Genomic DNA, 24,616 nt, shown 5'->3' on the forward strand with positions numbered 1-24,616 from the left:
ACCATGGTTTTTCCAGGAGAGCTGCCGGTGCTCGCGGCCGTGCCAGGGCCAGCAGAGGCGGCTGCGACCACCAGATTCCAAAAGCTCTCATCACCGCAAGGCATCAGTCCGCTGTTGGCAAATCGAAACCATGGATTCGCCCTTACGGGCCGCGGTAAGCTCTTACAACAGCCCCCAGGCCGTGGTTCCTCGACCATTTTGGGCTGACTTGCTGCAATTCATACATTTTGGCGGTGGCCTGGGCTGAGAGGAGCCTGCGCGCCGGCTGCGCTCTCCTCGCACCTTTCCACGCCCGGGTCAGCCGAGGGCTGCCCGGCCCGCGCCCGACTCATGGCTCGGTCTCTGCCGATGCCAGGGCGTGCCGTGCCGAGGCGAGCCGAGCGCAGCCCGTTCCCAGCGGCGGCGCGGCTGACGGGGCAGCAGCGGGGACGCGGCGCTGCTGCCCTGCCTTTCCCTGCCCGCCGCTGGCCCTTCCCACGCCCCTCCCCGCTCCGGTGCGCGACTCAGCCGCTGCTCCGGGCAGGGAGGAAGGGCTGGGAGCCGCCTCCCGCTGCCCCCGGCCGCCCCCTCCCCATGCAGCCCGGCCCGCCGCTGGGAGCCCTCCCCGGGGGGATGTTTCTGCGGCCGCTGCCGGGATAACCGGCGCGCCGCCCGCCCCCGCCCCGGACGGAGGATGCTGCCCGCGCCGTGGCGGGTTCCGACTCGGGTAGCAGCGGCCGCGTCCGCCTCCTCGGCTCCGGGCAGCGTCGCCGGGGAGAGATGAGTTCGCGGCACCAGGCGGACTGGATCCCTTACAGGTAGGGCGAGACCCCGCGGGAGGCGGCGGGTGGGGCGGAGGCACCGGGGCTGCCCCTGGGCAGGAGCCGCTGCCTCTCGGGGGTTCCCCGCCGGAGCCCGCAGCTCGGTCGCGGGTCCGGGGCGGCCGGACCCTCCCCCGGGCGCGGCGGGGCGGCGGTGGGTCCAGCCGGGGGGAGCGAATCGCGGGCCGGCCCGGGCGGGCTCTCCCCGGTGGGGCGCCCGGTCCCGCCTCCCAACTTCGGGCCGGTGCCGCTCCGCGAAGTTCGGGGGCTGCTCTCGGGGCGCGCTGTCAGCGCCGCGGGGAGCGGGCAGAGCGCGGAGCTGTCCTGCCCTGCGGCCCCGGCGGGCTGGCGGAGCGCTGCGCCGTCGGTGGCGGCCGCCGCGCCTCGGGCTCGATGCGCGGGGCCGGCGGTGCCGCCATGGCGGGGAGCGGGATCGCCATGGCAGCGCCCGGCCCGCGGCTGCCATTGGCTCCGCCGTTGCCATAAGCTACGGGAGCCGCGGCGCGGCGGCGGCCCGGGAGCCCCGTGCGTCAGCGGAGCCGGCCCCGGGTGGCGGAGCCCCGCGGTGCGCGGAGCCCCTGCCCGCAGCACCGCAGCCGTGCCCTACCCCGAGCGCCCGGGTGTGGAGAGGCGGCACGCACCGCCGGACGAGGGAATAGTTGGTGTCAGACTTGCCGGACCGAGGGGAAACCGAGCCAAATACTTCGCTGCGAGCGGGATGGGCTGTTCTAGTAATAGATCCCTTTCCGAATCTACTATTCAGAGTACATTAACATGACGGGTTTGTTTGTTTTTAGTTTTAGTTTTTGTTAAAGTGTCTTTTTCAAGCTGAATTTTTACAGAAGGAAAACAAGGTGCTGTGAAAATGACAGCAAGCATGTTTCTTTCATTTGTTTGGTTGTAAGTGAAACAAGATAGATACAGTAACACAGGAAACGAGGACAGAGTCTTACGGTGCGCCAGGGGAGGTTTAGGTTGGACATGCGGAGAAAGTTCTTCACTAAAAGCATGATTGGGTATTGGAATGAGCTGCCTGGGGAGGTGAAGGAGTCGCCGTCTCTGGAGGTGTTTAAGGAACGGCTGGATGTGGCACTGAGTGCCATGGTCTGGTTAACACAATAGTATTCAGTCATAGGTTGGACTGAATGATTTCAGCGCTCTTTTCCAACCTAGTTGATTCTGTGATAAACCTTTTATTTTTGTTGTCAGTAGAGAATCATGGAATTAAAGTAGGTACAGAGTGCGTTTTAAAAGAAAGACAGCTGCTTAAGCAGGTCAGTTGTAGTATGCCACATTCTCAATGACAGTGTTTGTAGCAGACGTATGCCACAAGTAATGCAACGTGAACACAATTACATCACTCCTTAATGCAGAGAAAAATAATCTCCAAGAAAACTGCACAAGTAGAAATCTGCTATTTCGATATGTGCACATCATAGTTCAAATCAGTAGAATTAGAAAGAAAGAAACATGATTACAATGAATCTGAGAATATTGCCACTCTCTCAGCAATAGCACTTTCAGCCCATGCATTTTGAAATGATGGAAGGAATTGGCAATAAGGCTTCAAAAATGACTAGTGGATGCATTCTGATGCAATTTGAAGCCTTGTAATGAGGACAGAAATACCAGAGGAACAGCTGTTCGTGGCTCATCCCAGCAGCAGTGGAAGAGCTTCTCTGTTCTCTCACTGTACACAAGGCTCTGCAGAGGCCAATGCCAAAACTTTGCTGAGGAGTTTTATAGCAGTGGCCTCAAAGAAAGAAATAAAACCTCTCTATTTCTGCTCAGTGCAGCACAAACAAAGGGAGGCAAAGCAGCAAATCTCAGAGAAACACAGATTTGATGATACTCATATCTTTTCTAATATAATGTTATTCTTGAATGTTAATGATGTGTTTATGGTGAGCAACTGCTGAGGACTGCTCAAAACCAAATGGCAACCAAACCACGGTTCTGCTCTGAAGTGTCTTTATTTGGGCTTCTAACAGCATTCTCTTGAGAAGCTGACTTATTTTTCAGTCTTCAGAGGTAGTTCTTGAGCTAGAAGTGTATTGTTGCAAATCTTATTGGACTTGTGCATGTAAAGCATCCTCCAGGATCCCCTCAACATACTTGCCCAGGAAGCAGTGGTTTGTGAATGCACAGGTGACTGAGTTTACACATGAAAGCGCTGTATGAGTAAATTAGGTCAAAGTAGCATTTCAAGGGAGTGAAATATGCAAGGAGGAGGAGAGACCTGATGTGCACCCTTAGAACAGATCATCTTCTCTCTGAGGGCAAAATGTCCCATGCTTATCTGCCCTCTTGCTTCACATTCTTGTTTACTGTGGTGAGTTCAGTGGTTGTTGACTCTGAGCCCCGAGAAAGGTTCAGCACCTTCTTTATGGTCTGGGTGGCATGTGACAGCCAAGGGTGTCACTGCTGCTCATGTAGGGGACAGAGCATAGGCTGCTGGGCATGCTGAAGTCTGGAAAGACGTATTCTTCTAGCAGTGGAACATATGTGCAGCTCTATACCTGAATTAACTCAAGCAGAGAAGGATTGTATTTCTGCTAGTAAAATGTCATATTTTTCCTTTCAAGTGAAATAAGCCAGAGGGAGTCAGTTCCATGTGTGTCATGTACAATACATTAAGCAGCCCACTTGCATGCCCATAGCTCACAAACTTACTCTTTCCCTTTTAAGATGCTGAAAACATTTTGAGAGAGTTAACAAAAAATAGTAAGGCAATTTTTTCAGTGTCAGTGCTAGTTCGTGCTGAGGTCAATAAAAGGTTCATATTATTTGTGAGTTTGTGATTTCAGTGTTTTGCCCTTATCTCTTTTCATCCTCTCTTAAGTATTCTGCTTTTGAAATATCGATAGTCGTAGGATGAGGTTTCAGTTCGCTAACATTATGAAAAATAGTTGGGAAGCTGTTTTTTGAAAGTAAGTATTTTGCATTTATTTTCATGAAACACCTTTCATATATAGAAATTTAAGCATATCATTAAGCACTTGCATGAAGCTGCATATGAGGTACAATGAGCTAGGAATTCTTTAAATTACCTGCTTTTAACAATGTATCTGCTCTTTATTATAAAGACTCAAAATAGTTTAGATGCAGTTAAAAAACCATCAGTTGCAGTCCATGTAGCTGTCCCCAGCCCCAAAAGTGGTTTGCAATGGAACTTAAGAGTAAGATGTAGCTTCTTGAGGAATTAGGTTCTTAGGCACAGTAGTGTTTTCCTTTGATATCCTTCAGGAGTTTCCAGTAGAAAATACAATGCAGAAGTGTCTGGGAATCATTACAAATTCAGAGGACTTCAGGTTTTTTGTTCAAAAGTATGTTTTTGTTTCATATCTTTTTCTTGAACTCATTTTTAATTTATAACATTTCTTAAATATAACATACTCATTTTTATTTTATGCTGGTATTTCTTGAATAAGTGAAGACATTCCTCATGCTATAAAACTGCAGTCAAATAAAACTGCTGCTAGGCATGATGAAAGTATCAGTAAACTCAGTTACAGTAAGGCCCCTGTCTCTGTTATTATTATTTGTTCTTATGTTTTCAGCTGCTTCTTTAACAATAAATCTTGACCCTTAACTTTAAAAGCAGCATTTATACAACCAGCTAACCTGTTCCATGAGAAATATCTAAACACCACCAGCTGAAAAGCCCAATCCACAAAGGAATAAATTTAATACAAGTCCCCAGGGTTCTCTGTAAAGTGTCTGTGTGATGCTGCTGAGCCTTGGTTTGTGTGGATGAACCTGCCATGGCCAGAGGGGACCCCATGAACTGTGCCCTGGGGGGACCTGGCACTTGGCACTGAGGGCACTGAAAGCACTGAAGAGAGCAGATCACACAGCCTGCATTTGCAGTGGCATAATATGCCTTGATATGTACATGATGGTGGTAATAATGCACATTATTTTTGTTTGTGACAGGTTTTATTAAGCTCAATTTTTGTAGCTTTCATGAATTTGCTCTGAAGTTTTAAGGCTGTGCTTAGATATTGCAGCTATAAACAGTCACAAGTTATTTACTTGCAAAGGGAAGGATTACAGTTGGAAGAAAATTGTGGAGCAGCACAGCTGGGTTGTAAATTCATGAATCATCGCAATTAGGGCAGATAAGAAGATTTCTGAAAGTGTGATGTGTAAACAAGTCCTGGAACAAGAACAGCCTTGAAGACCAAGGGTATTCCCCACTTGTTTCTGAGCATGTTGTTGAGGTAGTGGGATATTATAAACCCTGAAGTTTTGACATAGTGAAGGCAGCAGTGCAGGTGGCGGGCTCACCTTGCTGCAAGGTGCAGTCTGTGACCGAGAGTATTGCAGTGCAGGCAGGCTCGCTCCCAGCCTCCTGCCGTGGGGAATGGCATGGGGAATTTACAAGAGCTCCTTTTTTAAGGAAAAGAGTTCAAATACTGTGTCTGTCCTCTTCTCTGAAACAGGCTGTCTTGTCTCAGGCTATTCAGTGTATAAAATTAGCCTGGTCATGTGCTTTTAACCATTTAAGTTAGAGCTCTCCCTTAATGGAACTCTGTGCTCTTGCATGGAGTGTTCCTGCTGTGGTGCAGAGATCAAAGGTGGTTTGCCCAGCATCAGTGTGAGGGCGATGTCAGAGGCAATTGCTACCCCGAAGCTGGTAGCCTAAATCAACCAGGCAGAGAAGAGAGGTGAGGAAAATAAGTATCCCAAACCGTGGAAGTTGCGGGGTGTTGGCTTAAATGGAAACGGGACAAGGCTCAAGGGAGATGAGCTGCAGAGCTGGGTGTGAAACCTCGTTGTTTTGTGCTTTGCAGTGTGCCAGAGGTGGATTTAGGAAAGGGGCCTGAGGGGCTTTGCCACCCCTTGCATGGGCCTTACGACAGTGAGTGATGCACCAGTTGTGCCAGAGCTCTGCCACCCCCACCACCTTTGCGGTATCAGCAGCCAGATTGAGATGAAAACTGATTTTTTCACAGGCCAGTGGGTTTCTGGTAGCAACAATCATTTGCAGGTTCCTGGCAGTGACAATCATTTACAAGCCATCTGTGCCAGATTTGGATCACAGCCGGGAAGTGGATATGAAATGTAATGTCTCTCCTCTTGCACTTCCCTGAGTCGGACAGTTTTGATTCTCATGCCTGAGGGTGTTTGGACATTCCCTGGAGTGGCATCCATTTAGACATGCAAGCAGCAGTTTTTCTGGAAGGTGGTACTTTTTATTTAGTGACTAAAAATTGCCATTCTAGAGAGCTGGATTCTTTTCACACTTCCTCCTCATTTTTCTTCCTCTCACACTAATGACTTATTTTCTAATTCATGTTTTTCTGTTCTTTCAACTGATGAACAGATTTTTTTTTGCCATTTTTCCCTGCATCTTGCTCTTCTTGCCACTTTTTCTGTTCTTTTCCCTTTCCTACTTCGAGATTATTCACAAAAATGGAATTCTGTCTTGCCAGCTGTATGGTGCCTGCAGAAGATACCCTTCCCTGTAAACATTTGCTATTTAATTTGTATTTTATTGTTTAGAGCTTTTAAAGAAATTCATTCTAACTTCTCATTGTGTTACTTAAGTACTTAGTACATCTGCAGTTTTTAAAAGCTGAAATTATTTATTTTGCAGATTATTGACAATTAATTTCAGTGTTTGCAGTGGTGTATTCAAAGATTAATGCCTTAAACATGGATATTAAAATTGGTGTTTATTTTGTATCTCACTTACTGCTGAACATTTTTTTCCTGTAGTATGTGAAGGCCAGTCACTGGGACTAGGAGATGCCCTTGGTGACAGGTCTGTCATGCACAGGGGGTGGCAGAGATGGAAGAACTGTTTTCCCACAGTTTTGCAATCTCTTATCTTGATGTAATGTCAGGGTGATGATCATACCAGCAAGTTCTGAGCACTCTCAGCTGAGAATGTAACACCTCTTTGGGCCCTGCTGTCATTTACATAATGCTAATAATATGCAGGTGTAGAGCAAGGCAGCCTTTAGGCTGGAAAATTTTCAGTTTAGAAGGCAGGTACAAGAGAGTGGCACAAAATGCAAATGGAAAGCTCAGGGTGATTGCTGGCATGGGGTTTTTTCTGCTTTCATTTTTGTTGCAGGCATATGATCATTAGCTTCTTTGGACTATCTGTTCTTAAGAAAATGGGAAGTCAGGGGATATTGACTTAGAGAAGGAAATGTGCTCTCAGGGAAGGGTGTATAGAGTGTACAAAGGCAGCAGTGGGAGAAAGTGGAAAGACTGCAATAATTATTTTGGATGAGTACGCGTCATAAAAGATGAAACTTTTTTTCTTGACGTAGTTATTTTATGCCAGGTTGTTTCATCTAACACTTGATGGCAATGTAATTTTTGTAGTTTGTGTCTACATTGTGTAGCTTCGTGATGCTTTAAAAGCTCAGTTTGCTCCATAATTAAATTACTTTTTAGATGGTTTTGTATTTTATTCTTTTATGTTAATAAGAAATGGAAAGATATCTTTCCTTCCCCTTTCAGTGATTATAGCAGAAGTAGATTTCATACTTTTGTATTGTTAATAACTTGAGGGATTACATCTTTATCTATTTGTTTTTATCCTTCAAGAGTAATGGTGACCCAATTGAAAACACTTCCTCCTTCAGGGAAATGCAGTGGACCCTAGAGAGCAAGGAGAGTAACTGCTTCTGCCAGGACAAGAACTTTGCAGCTTTGGGTGCTCATTTTGTGCATTGAGACCAACATCCTTCCCCCTGAAGCAGGGATGCTGTAGAGACTAAGGCTGTCCCCTGCCATCCGTGCAGTTGTGTGGTTGCTTGCAGGGAGCTGTCACAAAGAGGTGGCACCAGAGCCTTTCTACTGACTTAAAAAGAGGTTGGATTGGTGCCATCCCCTTCTCTGAGCTCATGTTTTAGCTGAGCAGATAAGGGCAAGTGGTGTGTAATGCATGAATATGCCTGTGTGCTTGTGAGTGACACACTTATCTTGCTCTCTGGCAAAGCAAGTGCCCCAGTCATTCTTTCATGAAGTTGAGTTCTAGCTTGGATTCTCAGATGTTTATGAAAATTAAGTCTTGAATTGCAAATTTCAGTGGAAACCTCGTGATCCCTGTTGTGATGCATGTTAACACAAGCCTGTGAATATTATAATTCATGATTATTGTAACTCATTTGACGCAGGTAATGAAACCGCAGCATGAAGTTTTTAATGGTAATTTCAATTCCAATCACAGTTCTAACTACCAGCAGATGAGATATTACAAGATGAAGAAATTCCTTGATTAGCTGCAAATGATGACTAAGATGGAAATTGTATTTGCAAGTGAAATACAAGTACATTGGTATTTGATCTACAGTTAGGGAAGAGATCTGAACAGTTCTGTCTTTCAAATTTGGTATCAGTTTGAAAGCAAAATGAAGTTAAAGGCTAGGTATTTGCATTAGTTATTCCTGTGCCACAGCAAGAAACAAAAGGAAAACAGGTCTGTTTTTTTTTTTTTTTTCAGAGCAGGTTGTTGCTAGCCCATATTACTACAGCAGTATTTTGACTTGGCTGCAGTAACAGTAACAAAAACAAATTACATTGCATCATGTAGCAATTCTCACTTCTGAAAATTTGAGGAAATTATTGAATGTACTGTGGAAATTGAAGAGTAGATAACTTGTCCAGACAATGACTGCTCGGATCAGGTTGAGTGGAAACCAAAAGACTAAGACACATACTGTACCCTGGAATTCATTCCACTATTTTTGGCAGATATAAATCCCAATACTCAAGCCAGGAGTGTGAATTTCCATTAAACAGTGTTTTGCAAACCTAGTTTCAGCACCTTTTCTGTGCTGAAACTTAAGCTCAGTTGTACGGGTGAATAATGCCTCTTTTGGGACATTGCATCTGTAGAGCAATGTTAAATAACTTTAAAGGTGTCTCTACACACCATTGAGTCAGACCTTGATAATTGATTCTTCCTGGTTACTGAATCTTAAATCTCTCCACTGGCTGTTGCTGCAGATTTAAAAAGTAAAGTGTAAGGTTTTAGAGAAACTTTTCATGCTTGCCCTAGAATAACATTGACATTGTTTTATTGTCTGTCCTTAAGGCAGAGCTCATGTGCCTCTGCATGTGGCATACATCTCTGCAATCATAAAATCATTTGGTCAGAAAAGATCTCCAAGATCATCAAGTCCAACCATTTACCCCACATTGCCAAGGCCACCACTAACCCAGTGGTTAGTTCCAAGGCTTGACAAATGTTTCAGTGAAGAAATTTTTCCTCATATCCCATCTAAACCTAACCTGGCACAACTTGAGGCTGTTTTCTCTCATTCTATTGCTAATTACTTGGGAGAAGGTGCCAACCCCCACCTGGCTACAGCCTCCTTTCAGGTAACTGTGGAGAGCAGGAAGGTCCCCCTGAGCCTCTTCCAGGCTGAACACCCCCAGCTCCCTCAGCTGCTCCTCACAGGACTTGTGCTCCAGACCCTGCCCCAGCTTCATTGCCCTTCTCTGGACTCTCTTCAATCTCTCAATGTCTGTCTTGCAGTGCGGGGCCCAGAACTGGACCCAGCACTCGAGGTGTGGCCACAGCAGTGCCCAGCACAGGGGACAATCCCTGCCCTGCTCCTGCCAGACTCGCTGTTGCTGATCCAGTCCAGGATGCCATTGGCTGTCTTGGCCACCTGGGCACACTCTTATCTAGTGTTCATCTGCTGTTAAAGAGCACCTTCAGGTCCTTTTCCACTGGGCAGTTTTCCAGCCACTCCTTCCTCAGCCTGTAGCACTGCCTAGGGTTGCTGTGACCCCAGGGCAGGACCCAGCACTTGGCCTTGTTGGACCTCCTGCAGCTGGTCTTGGCCCATCAATCCAGCCTGTCCAGATCCCTCTGCAGAGCCTTCTGCTCTCCAGCAGATCAGCCCTCCCACCCAGCTTGGCATCCCTGTGAACTGACTGAGGGAACCCTCAATCCCCTTTTCCAGATCACTGGTAATGGGTCACATCAGAAATGTACAAGTGATTCACTCCTTCCAGCAATGGTGCAATTCAGTCCGGGAGGAGCTGGGGACTGCCGCATTTCAATTGTTTCCAGTACATGCGTTAGATTGTTTACAGATAGGAATTGTTTACAGCTGGGGATCTGCCACAGCACAGTTCACAATGGGCATATAGGTTTTAATGTAGAATTCATCATCTGGTCTGAAATAAGAGTATTCATTTTTGGCTATTAAAAGAGGACTAGCCTATGAGCCACCTAATCTAGGGTCTGGCTTTTTAGAACACTAGGATAATTCTTGGATCTGCCAGATATGTTAATTAAGAAATACTTTATTAATACCCAGAGAAACTGGGCCATTGTGTCAGAACAAAAAGATCATGACATTGCTAGAAGTTTGAGGCATCCTGGAAGACGCCTTTTAAATGTTGGCTATTTCAAATAATGATATACTGTAGTATTCTGGCAGTATTGATGCAGCTTGAAAAATTGTTAATTACTTCCTTGGGGCTTGAATACCATTCTCAGATTTTGAAGATCAAAAAAAAAAAAAAAAATCAGCACAGGAGAAATTTAATTGAAATGAAAAGTCCTTCCTAACTTCCTGACTTCCTTTCCTCTGTCCTTCCTTTCTTTCCTTTTTCCTTCCTGTTATTGTTCCTGGGCACCCTCTGGTTTTTATTAATTTAATGCTATTTGCCTTAGGATTTGCAAGATGTAAGTTGTTCTGAGTAGTATTGGAAGGAAAAAAGTTCTCTTATCCTGTGCACCTTGAGTCAGAGTGATTTCCAGATTATTCTGTTGGAAAAAAATGTGAAGGTATCTTTGCATGAGATGGAAAGTGAGATAAGCAAGTTCAGGTGTTCAAGTCTCTGCTCTTTATTTCATTCTTTAGAAAGGTATTTCTAATACCTCAGATGAGTGCCTGGATTTTCAGGTTATTTGTTGGTACGTGCTGGGCCTGTCTCCCCAAAATTTTGTTCTGAAACTGTGGAAGTCATTAAGTTTATAAACTTTGTATTTGGTAGATTGGCATTCTCTTACAAAGACTTCTGGTAAAAGAATCCAGTGAACTCTAGACTTGGAAGAAAATATTTAAACCTTAGGAAATTAATTTTATTTACAATAGCTGTAGTTTCTGAAGGCTGTCCTTTCATTGATATGGTATCAAATAGTGTAAGCTATAACCAAATTGAAGGAGATAGTAAGGCAACTGGGAGCTCACTGGGAATGACTGTCCTGTTTATTGCTTGTATTCTGTTAGAATGTAAAGGTCGTGAAACAGAAGGTTTAAAACCATGCAGAATAGCTGTATTTTAGCTTTAGGCTGGTATAGGCCTTTCAAAGGATGGAATACTGTGAACCTGTCTATGACTGGATTTTCAGGAATGCTCAGATTCTGTTGAAAATATTTAATGTGGTGGAATGAGAAGGGAGGAGGAGGACTATTGTGTTGCCTATTCAAAATGACAAACAGCACGTAACACAGTGTAGTTTTTCAGTGTTCTTTGGCAAAAGCAACTCATTTTCTTCTGAAAAATATTTTTTTTTTCAGAATAAGCTCAGATACATTAGAGGCACAGAGATTTTCACTGCATTGTGTGATGGACTGTAAATATGCCCAGTTGACATTGTGAAGCATCCTCAAAGTAAGTCTCTGTGTGTTGGGGTGAAAATTCAGCCCAAAGGGTTTTAGTTTACAGCCAGCTCTGCAATATTGCATTTGCTGTGGTCTTGGATGAACAATGCCAAACATGAGCACATATTGCAATAAAGAGTGAACAGAAGGATGTTGTTCTGTATGGTTTTGCTTTTCATTTTGCACTTGATGGCATCTGTCTTGTTGCTAATTTTTCATGACATGGCTGTGATACCACTTCTATTTTTTGTTTTCGTGCCATTAGAATAGGTCTATAACTAACAGTGATTGAGTCATTATTAATAAATCCCCGAGTTATTTACTTTGTGAAGTGAAGGCATTTGTTTTCTTTTTGCACCATTAAATGCCTGCCTCTGTTTCCTAATGATAACTCAATACTTAAGGACGCTTGTTTTCCATATTTCTGTGGTTCTTTCCTTTTTTGTGTGTGTCCTCTGTATGTGGCTGATGTTGGTTTTGGGAGAAGAGTTGATGAGCTGCTGGGAGACTGCCTGGACATTTAGCTTGTGCTAAATTTGTCAGTCAGTGGCAGTATTTCTTATAATCTTCCAGCTCTTCTTAAATTAAATCTTTTAATAATCATAAAGCAGATAAATATTTGAGCAGGATTCCAGGTCTCTGCTGCCATCCAAGAACTGTCAGCAGCAGTCTTTCTAAAGTAGATTCCAAACTCAGGCGCAGGTTCTTCTGTCACCAGGTGGGAGAGGGGAGAGCAGATGTGTTCCCTGGAGAGCAGCCTGGTTTGCCAGCGCACAGCGCTTCAGAAGGGGTGGCTGAGCAGTCTCTGGTCACTGCTGGAGGTCACTGCTGTGGGCTGGCAGTCCAGACAGCCACCCTGTGTACTCCCCAGTTTGACACTAGTGAAGATAAGAGCGTGTGCACTGGTAGTGTGCAATGCCATCCCGCAATGGTAAACACATTTGGAAGGTCTCATTCAGGAAGCTGTTGCTGTCCTCTAAATTTCTAGCTAGCTTGTGCCAGCCAGCTCTTTCCATAATTCTGCTGAAACTCCTCACCCTGTCCCAGTTTTGGTAGGTCCTGAGTGAGCAAGAAAATGGAGCCCTCTGAGTCTGACAGGATGAAGCTGAGTGACATTCCGTGGATGCTCCTTCAGGCTGAAATGGCTCACCTTGTATCCTGCCATGGGTTGTGCACTGAGGTATTAGAGCTATGAAAAATGTGCAAATAACAGTGATCACATGCTGCATCAATTAGACCTTCTGTGCAGTGGGCAATTAGTGTTTTATAAAGAATCCAGAAGATACACAGTCATATGTATTTATCAGAGGGGAGAAGAAAACATCTGCTGGTGTATGTTTTGATTAGACCCAAAAGGGAATCTCAGCTTTACTCCTTTTTAATGGTCCAATAGCTAAAATCATTCTTTCTGCCTTACTTAAATGCATTTGGAAATAGCTTCCCACAGTGCCTGAAGTGGTTTAATTACATCTGATATGGTTAGAAGAGGTCTCAAGCTTTGTGTGACAGAGCTTCCTTTAGCTGAGAGGATGCGTGCTCGCTGATTACACCTTCGGTTGTCTCCTTTGCCTGGCATGCTCCTGGTGATTTACAGCGTGGCTGTGGCTCAAGAGCTCAGTGGGACAGGTCCCTTGGTGTGCTGGATGCACCTTGGCAGTGGGCTGGAGTGCACTGCCAGGCTTGTGTCTCACTGCCTCGTGTCCTTCTTGGTGTGGAACTCTAGGAGAGGTTGCAAAGACAGAAATGTATTACCCCTGTGTTACTGATAGGGACCCTGCACATACAGAAATGTGGCTTTTCCAGGATGAAAACTCAGCAGCAAGATTGGAGAAGGAATTATATTTGCTTTATCTTCCACCCTTCTTTCCCCCAAATACGATTCTCTTTTTTATTTCACTTACATTTGTCTTTGTCAAATCCCAAGTGGGACAGTGAGAGCTATGCATTAAAAAAATGAGCCCAGTCAATTTTCTTCACAATATGTTGATGTCGGAAGGAATCTTCTTGTATATATCTGTAAGAAATAGTCCTAGGATCCATATGAAGACTAGGATCCCTGCATTTTAGATAGCAGAATTCCTATAACTGTCCTTCATAATGTTCCCTATGTGGATTCTCATTGCTTTAGTCATATTATAGAGCTGAGCCCCAAAACGTCCTCTTACAGAGAGACTGTTTAAGGCCTTTGCCTCTATCCAGCCACCAAATTCATTATGAAATCTGTTGCATTTAGAAATGTTAGCCCTCTTTAATTTTAGTTGAAATTAATCAACTGAAGAAATTATTATAGGCATTATGAATGCATAAATCTTTCTGTGTTACAAAACCAGGCAGAACCCCCTCATTATACAAATTGTCAGTAAAAGAATTCGAAGTTTGAGTACTCTGGTCTAATTTTATTATATAGGTCTCACAGAAATGAGAATTCTTCCTGCAACTTCCAGAGGTTCCCTGCCTTCTACAAAATGTGACATTAACATACATGGTTCATGGGAGATATATAACTTTAATCCTTCTCTGAAAAAGACCCAAATATTTTGAATTTAATTTTAGTTGCATGGTATGATCTGCTCCCTATTCTAGGAATTCAGCAACCACGCTGATAATCACACATTTCTGTTCACGTTTCACTCTTTTTAACTGAAAATATTTCATAGGAGGGAAGTACCAGGCTTACAGGTGTGTCCAGAGACAAGGCTGTGCATGGCACATCAGTCCCCAGAGGACATTCCTTTTGCTGTACTTGTTGCTAACAGGCATTCTACCAGGTGAAGTGGAATAATTAAAATGGCAACTTCAGCCAGGTGTTAAAAAGATATGAAAAGGGTGATGGAAGCCCTTTCCTGTAATGGTTTGCTGCGGATGTCACAGCAACTGAACAGCTCTTTGTTCAATAAAAATGTGTTACATCTTATTCTGCCAGCCTTTGCTTTGCAAGTTAAACACAAGACAGCCTCCTGGCAAGTAAGTTTGTATGTTTTTGCTGTGCCTTTCATATCCACAAAAGGTGTTGGTAAACTTTTCAGTGCAGTTTGTCAACACAACCTTTCTTTAGCAGTTAATCTGATCTACTTCAGCTGTGATCTGCTTAGTTACGTTTTTAAATGGCACAGGGGAGCAAATTAGATTAGGCTTGTTTTCTTTGTTGAAAAATGGAAAGCACAAAATCCAAGACCTGTAATATCTTGAATTACCTCAGGACCTGTTTCTGTCACGCTTAAACAAATCTGCTACAAGGGCATGGCTGCATCAGTGGTAGCTCTCTAAAGCTGTGCTGGTTTAGAAATCAGAAACTGAAGTGCATTTAAACAGATTTGTTTTTTATTTTATGATCAAAACATTTGGGGTGCGAAACAATTTGTACTTTTTCTGAATACATGAAGAGTGATATTTGCTAATTTCTACATTCTGGTTATTCTTTCTATCTTGAAGCTTTTTTATAAAGTTATAACCATATAGGAAGCAGTACTTGTCAGATACAATTGTATATTGGAGATTTGTGTAGGTTATATACCTTGAATCCACAAGTTGAAGTTCACAGTGATACTATAGTTCATCTTCCTTTAAAAAAACAAAGAAGGGATAACACACAACCACCCCCAAAAGTACCCAAACCCAGTCATACCCAATTATGCTCAAACATCTGAATTATGTTTTAAAGAGGAGAATTTATCAGTTCTATGCAGTGTGTGGAGTCAGTAGTTTTTCCTATGCTATTTCTTATCCCTGTCTTTGTGTGGGTTGATAACATGCCTGAATCCTAGAGAAAGAAGAAGAAGACAAGGAAAGCAGATTTTGTGTTAATTGGTAAGTGAACTGCAGTATCTGTATCTAGCATGAAAGCAGCCATTGGAATTGCAGATTTGGCTATCCATTTTGTTTCTAGGAACTGACAAATGTACAATTTGCAATCCTATGTAATTATCATCTGATTCTAGAGTACTGTAATTTCTACCAGTATCTAGAAATATATAATTTGAGCATAAATTTTCAGTAGAGAATGTGCAGGGATTAGTGGCACAGCCTTAATGAGAATTACACTGCTTAATTCCTTGGATATGATGCTGGTATTGTGTCCTTTATCTATTTTGAGAGGTCATATTATACTGAATATCCGTAGCAGTACATGAACAGCAAAGGATACTTGTGGCTTTGTGTGAGAGCTGTCCATCAGTTTATAGAAGATGGTACCCCATTTACTTAGCCACTGGCACGTGGTGAAGGAAAAAATGGATGCTTAACTTAAGTAAAAACAGTTTAAAAATAGTAGATTGGATAAATGCTGAAATCTTTTTGATCTAGTTCTTTTGGATATTTTGTTACAGTCACGAATGACAGCTGCTTGCCAGTTTGAGAAAAACAAATACTTAGAATTGACACAGCTTTTTAAATCTAATTATCTTATGCATGCTTTATTTCAAAGACAAGGTTACTCTTTTTGCATGTAATATATTTGTGGAAATCTTAGGGGTTTTCAAAACAACAATAAAAAGCATCTTGGTGTCTTTTTTTTTTTTTATTCCTCCTTGGTTACTGTTTGATGGCACTGGTGAATATTTGACAAGCAGTTTAGAAAGCAAAGATAAAAATGAATGATTGTTTTATCAGCCATTTATTCTGGTGTTTAACATTCTTTGTGATATAAGCTTTTATTGTGCAAATACTTAGCCATATGAGCAGGTCTAGATGGCAGTATTTATGTCCAGCATTAATAAGTTATGTTAGTCAGTTCAGGATCAGAACCCTATTTTCAGTCTGATTCAAATGAAGTGAAAATGATTTTCCAGAGTCTGAAATGTCTTGCCTGGGGGACTGACTTTGCTCTCAAGCGGTATCACACAGACTATTCTTGTGACAGCGTTTTAAAGCCCAGAACAATAATTTGAAAAAGGTAGTTGCAGTTAGAAATATGAATTAGTTGGCTCATGATCATTAGCTCTTAATTTTTTAGTAATTTGGTAACTGTGTCAGCTGTAAGCTGCATACTGCAGAGGAGATTTTCAGCTGGAGATCCAAAGCTTTTTGGGCACATGCATTCCACATTCTCTGAAGCTGTGAGTCTGGGTGCTAGCTTGAGTCCTCTGCCACAGCCTTTCTCATAATTCTCATTTCTTGCTGGCAGCACACATTTTTGCATGTTGTATGCATCTTATAGAGCAAAACTATGTGTCCTTAAAGGAATTGCTATATCAATTAACTGCCCAACACTGAAAGAATCCAGCATTTGAGTCATACCAGTTAATGATGATAATTTTCCAGACTGTATTAAAAAAAAGTAGTTTTTTTCGAGTTTTTCTTTTATATATATAAATACTCACATATATCTATGCATATATACTTGAATATGAGGAAATAATGTCTCGTCTGGTTTCTGTTGAGACATCAAGCTGAATAGAGCAGATAATGTATCACTTTTCTCAAGTTATCACACTTCTTAATAATGAAATGCTTTTAAAATATTTTTCCATTTATACATCACTGTAGCAAGGCACTTCACTTAGCTTTTTGTAGCACCACACAATGTACTATGAAGTGTTGAGAGAATAATCCAGAGTAATTATTAGACTAAGTGATAATTTCATTGGAGGCTGTTAAGGAGAACCAGATGAAGATGATTGTCAGATGTAACAAAAATGGTCACAGAGTAGTCAAGTATAAGTATAGTTGGGATTCTGATGATTCATAGTGAAAATGGAACTAAAAATACTGCAATAACATATACCTGACCTGTTTTAAATTTGACTAATTTATTTGAAATACTTAGAGCTGATGTGCTACACTAGGTATATAAATTCAAATTGGTGAACATGGTTAATGTTTATGAAAACCAAAGTTCATTCAATTTTGTGCAATGTACATATCTTAGTATGCTACAAAAAGAGGTATATTGCATAAGAATACTGAGACTGCTTGATGTGACACTTCCAAGTGCTTTAAATGTAGTGATTGCATTTTGCTATTAAAATGGCTATGTTTTCTTCAGTTTGAAACAGAAAAGGCATATCAGCATATTTGGGGTTAAATAAAGTATAGCCAGAGTATGTAAATATGGGTTGAATGGGACAAGTTGGTTTTTTCCCCAAATGTGTCAAAAAATAAAAAGTTCCTATTACAACCTATGACATGTGATTATGTGTAGTATTATCCCATGTTATGTTTTCCCTCTCCTGTTTATTTTCTCTTTCTAGTTATTTTTACCAGAGAAAGCAAACTCCCTTGGCTGGGAGTTACACACAGATGTGGAGAAAAACATTTAAAGTAACAAAAGGAAAGAAAAGCTGAAATGCGTTCAGTAATGTTGGAAGGGGCCTTTAAGGGACACATTGGAAAACAAAGCTATAAAATTGGCTTTCACTGTACACAAACAAGGTGGGTTCACAGCTGCAGCAAACTCTGTGTTGTAAAGTTTTTCTGCTGCTTCTTAGGTCTTGAGAATAGATTCCATTCACCACACTTGGTTGCACACAGAAGTAAAGGAAAGGGATTAGCTTAGTTTTGAAATGGAGAACAATGTTCTTCAGGTTGTTTACTCACAGGATCATCTTCACACAGGGAACTGATAAATTGGAAGATTAAATATGTAACTTGTTTTGAAATTATCTTTGAATGCCATAGACATCACCAGGATTGAAAACTTATGTCTCACTAAAGGGGAGGAAAATCACCATCCCAGCCTTATTACTACTATGGTTTTCTAAGATGTATTAAAATCTGAGAAAGAGTCTCTTTCTGTGCAGGCACTGTGTATGCGCACTGTGGAAACAATCCTCTGTCTTCAGGAGTTTATAATTAAAAACCCAGCCTGAAGGGATTTATACATATGCATCTTTTTATGCAATGTGAAGTTAGTGGCAACATTCTCATGAGATTGAATTCATGGTTTTGGGGATTCAGGGCTGAGGAATGAAGATCAGGTTGTATGGAATGCCTCATCTGCATAGAGTGCTGTTGGAAATAATGACTTAGTTTTCATTGTAGGGAATAAAATAGAGGCCAAATGGTGTTTGCTTCTTTTGATAGCCATGAACATCTTGCCAGTCTTGAAATCCATATCCATGTACTTAGGCACCAGGACCTGACAAACTCATTTTCCTCTGAAAATGCTGTCCAGGATTGTCAGTATTTGCTATTAGTGTAGAAGGTAATACAGAGAAAGAACTCAAACCAAAATGAAAAATCTGCTTTCCTCAGTTCCAGCAAAAGAGTACTAGGTTGGATTATAAAGATAGTATGTGTGGGGGGGAAAAGTGACAAAATATTTTGTTTCACGGTTAGTATTTATCATGAAATGACATGTCTTCCCTTAGAAACTGTATTCCATAGAAACTGTAAAACCACCTGTAAAAAGGAAAAGGGAGCTTGGCTGTTTCAATTCACTAGCATCTATCAAGAGTTACAATTCTTACTGTATTTTTGTTCAGTTTTGATTGTTAGAGCAGCAAAGGTAAACTAGGTTATCCCTTTTACCTTTGTGTTTTCAATAAATGGATAGCTTAATTTTACTATTGCTTTAAAAATCCAGTAAATACAACTCCATCTTTTTCCTAAATGCATGCACAGGCAGTGTTAATACTTTGCTGCATTAGTGAATTACCTCAAATACCTCCATTTCAGCAGCAGCATGTTGGATCTACGTATTCATACCTGTGTTTGCATGCCTACTGCAGGGAGAAGCCTCACTGAACACCTGCAGCAGTGACCTATCATTGGCATCAGTGTTTTGTTTGTTAAACACTTCACCATTAGGCTATTATTTTAAAGGCCAGCATTGTTTCTTGGTTAATTACTGTACTTGTGAGGCTTCATTTTTGCTTCACAAAGGTGTTTCCAAGAAGAGTTAAGACTTGTTTGTTACTCTCATTTTACAGGTGTCTTGGAAGGTTGGGCTGTTTGATGTACAATGGGCTCAGTAGCTGCCAACTGGACAAACCCATGTGTCATAGCACAGGTGTAGGACAGAGAGGGAAGGGAGCCAGCAGTCATCTTGTGCAGGTTTTCTCTTCATCACCGTGCCTCACACTGTTTTCCACATCAAAAAAGCAGAGGTCTGTTCTGGGTGACGCCTTTTACCTGGTCAGCAGTAATGGAATGGGAGAATCATTGTGGTCCATGCAGAGAACTCTTGTTCTGCAGTGTATGTATGTGTAACTGCAGTCTCCTTTTCCAGGCAATGCTTTTCCGTAGTTTCTGCTCGTTTAATGTACTGTTTGTTGTGGTTGGGTGCTTTGTACATTAAGGGGTTTGGTTGGTTTGTGCATGTATTTTACTGTTTTAACAGCTGAGATTGGCTGGGTTTGGGTACTGTGAGAGAAACCTGGCTGCTGGGGCTGGATCTTTCCAGTGCTGGCAGCGATGTGTTTTCGATAAAGGCACTTCCTGAAAGTCATGTCATTTGTCATCTGGATCCATCTGCATTGCAGGTAGTGTATCTCCAGGTCACAGCAGGGTTTTTTTTTTTTCCTTCCTAATTTGCTCCTGTTCAGGTACTTCTCGTCAAACTACTTTAAATACAATTTTAGCATAGATCACCCAAAGGCTATTGTGTTTTACTGCTTCATCATTCATGTTTATTAAATTCAGCTGTCTCTCTCGGGACATAGATTCCTTCTCTTACGTTGTTTTCAGAGTTTGTGTGTGTTGAGCGAGGGTGAGAAATAACCCAGCTCTTCCAGTAGGTGATATTTTCATTACCTGCATTATACTGCCATATGCTATCTTGTTCAGTTCTGTGTAATTGCGGAGAATGAATCTGTACAAATATTAGTTCAACTGATCTTTCCAGGGCAGTAGTGGCAGCCCTGTAGTTCAGTTATTTGAAACATGCAATGTGCTGAAGGGAATAGTTTTGCTTTTCATCTCACTAGATCTTTTCCTGGCTGCGTATCATCCTCACTGAAAGCTGTCAGCCTAGGCATTTCAGATCCTAAACTATAGTTTATTTTTTTCTGTGACTACAGTTTTGTTCTGATTTTACTCAAAGCTGGATCTCATTACTTCAAAGCATATCTGAAGTATCTGCAGAGCTCCTGTTTTTCCCTTCAGCACTGAGAGTCTCTTGGGTTATTTGCTCAAGAATGGTCAGTGTTTGTTTTTATATATCCTGTAATACATCTTCATCTAACAATTGTAATACAGTGCATCTAACAATATATTTTACCTGACTCTGATGGGTTTTTCAAAAACATAGTCTAAGTAGAACATTTAGAAGATTCGATTTCTACAATTTCTGTTGGTTTCATATATCCCTAAGGTTGTAACAATTTGAGATCTATTTTGATGGACTGTTCTAATTAAAACAGACCAAAATGCTGTTATGGAATCATAAAATGGTTTGGGTCAGAAGGGACCTTAAAGATAATCTCATTCCGACTCCCCTGCCACGGGTAGGGACACTTTCCACTAGACCAGGTTGCTCAAAGCTCCATCCAGTCTGGCCTTGAGCACTGCCAGAGATGGGGCATCCACAGCTTCTGTGGGCAACCTCTGCCAGTGCCCCACCACCCAAACAATAAAAATGTTTTTCCTAATATCCCATCTAAATTGTCTCTCTCTCAGTTTGAAGCCATTCCCTCTTGTCCTGTACTACATGCCCTTGTAAAACATCCCTCTCCATTGTTCTTGTAGCTCCCTTCAGGCACTGGAATGCCACAACAAGGTCTCTCCTGAACCTCCTCTTCTCCAGGCTGAACAATTCCAACTCCCTTAGCCTTTCATTATAGGAGGGTGCTTAATTTCTCTGATCCTCTTTCTTGCCTTCATCTGGACTTTCTCCCACATGTCCATGTGCTTCTTATGTTGTGGGCCCCAGACCTGGGCACAGGTGGGGTCTCAGGAATGCTGAACAGAGTGGGAGAATCCCTTCCCTCACCCTTCTGTCCACACTGCTTTTGATGCAGCCGAGGACATGTTTGGCTTTTTGGGATGGGTGCTCGCATGGCTGGGTCCTGTTGAGCATCCCATCAACCATCACCCCCAACTCCTTCTCCTCAGGGCTGCCTAATCCCTTCTCCTCCCAGCATGTGTTTGTGCCCTGACCCAGCTGCCGGACCTTGCACTTGGCCTTTTTCAACTTCATGCAGTTCACACAGCTTGCTCTCCAGCCTATCAGGGTCCCTCAGGATGGCATCCCTTCCCTCCAGCGTGTCAACACACCACACAGCTTGGTGTTGTTGGCAGATTTACTGAGGGTGTCCTTGATGCCACTGTCCATGTCAGCAACAGCTGCACTAGTCCCAGTACTGACCCTTGGGAATGCCAATCCAGGCTGGTCTCCACTTGGATACCGAACCACTGACCATGGCTCTTTGAGTGTGACCATCAAGCCAGTTCCTCATCCACTGAGGGCTCCATCTGTTAAATCCATGCCACTGTAGTTTAGAGACAAGGATGTTATGCAGGACTGTGTCAAATGCTTTGCAAAAGTTCAGGTAGATGACGTCTGTGTCTGTTCCCTCATCTACCAGTGCTGTAGCCCTGTCTTAGCAGGCCACCAGATATTTCAGGCATGATCTGCCTTTACTGTTGCCATGTTTGCTGTCACCAATCATCTTGTCATTTTCCTTGTGCCTGAGTTCAATAGGAACTTCCCTGGACTGCCACATCTTCTCAAGTATGATGGGTGGTGGTTTAGCTACTCTTTCTGACAGTTCGCTCAGGACCTGCGGATGCATCTCATCAGGTGCCACGGACTCCTACACCTCCAGCTGCCTGAGATGGTCTCAAACGTGGCTTTCTCCTGTGGAGAGCAGTTCTTCATTCTCCCAGTGCCCACCTTTCCCTTCTGCACCCAGGCTGTGTGGCTGGAGCACTCACTAGTGAAGGCTGAGTCAAAGAAGTCACGGAGTACCTCAGCCCTCTCCATGTCCCAGGTAACCAGGTCTCCTGTTTCCTCTGGAGAGGGCACGTTTTCCCTGGTCTTCCTTTACTCAGGAATGTACTTACAGAAGCTTGTGTTGCTGTCCTTGACATCTCTGGGCAGATTTAATTCTATCAGGGCTTTAGCTTTCCAAACCTGATCTCTGGCAATTGTGTGGCCATGCTGAGGATTTGGCTGGAGTTAATCTTAACAATTATTTACATGGAATTAAGAAAAAAAATATGAACGTGTTCCTGTTGTTACATTGCTCTCAGTTAATCTGCAGAACTGTTGCCAGACATAATGAGTGTCATAAATCTTAATGTACAAAGGACATTTAGATAAACCTTATTGGAGCAAATAGTACCAACAACCTTTCAGGAAGGTCTCATTAATTTGCTGATTTTTAAATTAGTTTGCCATCCAGGATTTGAGAAGAAAATAAAGCGTTTGGTTCTGTAATTATTTGTGCAACTGCAAATGCAGTCTGCTATCAACCATCTGCCCTGCAGGCATTACTTTCAGTGCCATTTGGATCATCAGCACAGTGTATGATCCTCTGCATCTTCTGTTGTATGGCTGGCTTGGTGCTGATACTTGTCTTACAAATATCTGTTTCATGTTTCTGCCTTTTTTCCTTATCCTTTTCCTTTATTATTTTTAGTCTTTTTAAGGGTCTTCTGCACAGGCAGAAGAGGTGATGCTTTACTCCTGGTCTGGCATGCTTTTATTTATTATGTGAGAGTCACAGTGAAATACTTTATTCCTCTGAAGCTTCACCTGCAGAAATGCAATTTCCATTTCTGCAGGAGTTCCTGGTGTCTGTACTTTCCTGGTCAGTTTAGTGGTGACTGAAAGGTGGCCTGTAAGGGTAGGTGGTTGCCCTCTCTGCCCTCTGAACATGTCATGGGAGAAATTCAAGCACTGCTGTTGCTGATCTTTGCAGTAGAAGGGCAAAATAATATTCAGTGTCCTTGGGTTGCTCCTCAATATCCAGACTTCTGCTGGCTTAGGTGGCCCAGGAAAGCAGTCACTCATTTTGTCACTCTCTCTTTGTAAAGAGAGGACTGCAGGTTTAAAATAGATGACTGAGCAGCTGCTTTAGGGTCAGGAAGCCTTGATGATTCCTAGCATGAGGAAAGTCCTTTCAGAGTGCTTTGTCTCATTTATAACTCTTTGACTAGCCTATGTGTCTGATACAATAATATTCTCCCAAGTGGCTTCTGGTGTGCTCAATTTGTGGGGCAGCAGACCTTGTTTTGTGTGGGGATTTGCAGGTGTTGGCATTTCTACCAACTTCACTGCTTAGGAATTGGTTGAATTTCACTTGTTTGAAGAACCTAAATGTGTGCCATTCCCCCCAGAGCATGACTTCAGCCTGCAGGTCCCTAACCCTGTTAATGGGCTTTTACAGTAGCATTTCATCAGTGCTGCAGGAAAGCTCATTCTTAAGGACTTAACACTAACATTATTGAGAGCAGTTGGATTTTATGGAACTGCAGAGATTAAGAGAAGTGTAATTGGTTGAATATGACAGATGGTATCCAGTCAGCCAAGTGCGATCTCTTTACAGGAATTTTATTTCCTGTGTTTTTGGAGACTGTAATGTTCAAATGGCATGTTACACCCATTCTTGTTCTTTTGAGTCTGTTGTGCTCTTAAGGATCCCATAACCTGTTTCTCTTGACACAGCAACATAGCAGCTTTCTTCACAGCAGGAGTGCATAGAAAAGATTTGAGTGATGTTGAAGATTAGTCTGGTGTGGTGTATTTTTTTTCCTTCTATCTGGTTTGATCATCCATTGTTTTTGAATTGTAGCTCACAATATGGCAGAAGAAACTCAAGATGAAAATACCCCCTCTAATTTTCCATTTGCTTCTGGTTCAGTGTTCTAAATGGGAGGAATTACTTCTTATCCAATTCTTCATCTTTTATAATGTGAACTGTTTGTTTCAGGAATTTTCTCTGCCTATATATATTCATTTTGCTTGTGCAAAGGTTCCTGATTTCACACAGCATTTTTGGGTGCTGCTGTTAGTAATACATTATAAAGCAACAAAAAGAGGAAATGCGAGGGTGATGCTTCTTAAAATGTGTTTAAGTTTAGTGGTGGTATGAGTCTGCTTGTTTGACCAGCTGTATGTTTTGATGTAGCTGGTGCTGGACTGCAGAGATGTGCTAGGTGATATTTTGGACCTTTGTCCTGGTAAAAAAGTTATTTTCATGGAAAATGTTCCTTAATAAAGCAGTGTGAGGAAGGAACAAAAGCATTGCCTTGTTCGTCAGGCAGAAGCAATAGAACTGTTTTACTGTGGCAGACTTTTTCTTTAAAAAAAACCTTAAATAAAATCAGTGACTACATGCATCTTGG

General features: G+C 42.6%; 1 protein-coding gene across 3 annotated transcripts in view; it reads left to right on the forward strand.

Annotated features, from left to right (window-relative positions):
• Positions 1–418: 418 nt before the first annotated feature.
• Positions 419–24,616, forward strand: part of TUB (TUB bipartite transcription factor) — a 69,146-nt gene continuing 44,948 nt past the window's right edge. For 2 of the 3 annotated variants that reach the window (XM_041415073.1, XM_041415074.1), the window contains exon 1: positions 419–797. In XM_041415073.1, coding sequence (XP_041271007.1) covers positions 760–797 — 38 coding nt within the window. In that variant the 5' untranslated portion in view covers positions 419–759. Of the gene's footprint in view, positions 798–11,305; positions 11,400–24,616 lie in introns of all 3 variants that reach the window. The other variant, XM_041415075.1, reaches the window with a different exon arrangement.

The sequence above is a fragment of the Onychostruthus taczanowskii genome, unplaced genomic scaffold (assembly GCF_017590055.1).
Source record: "Onychostruthus taczanowskii isolate IOZ18803 unplaced genomic scaffold, ASM1759005v1 scaffold49, whole genome shotgun sequence".
NCBI lineage: Eukaryota > Metazoa > Chordata > Aves > Passeriformes > Passeridae > Onychostruthus > Onychostruthus taczanowskii.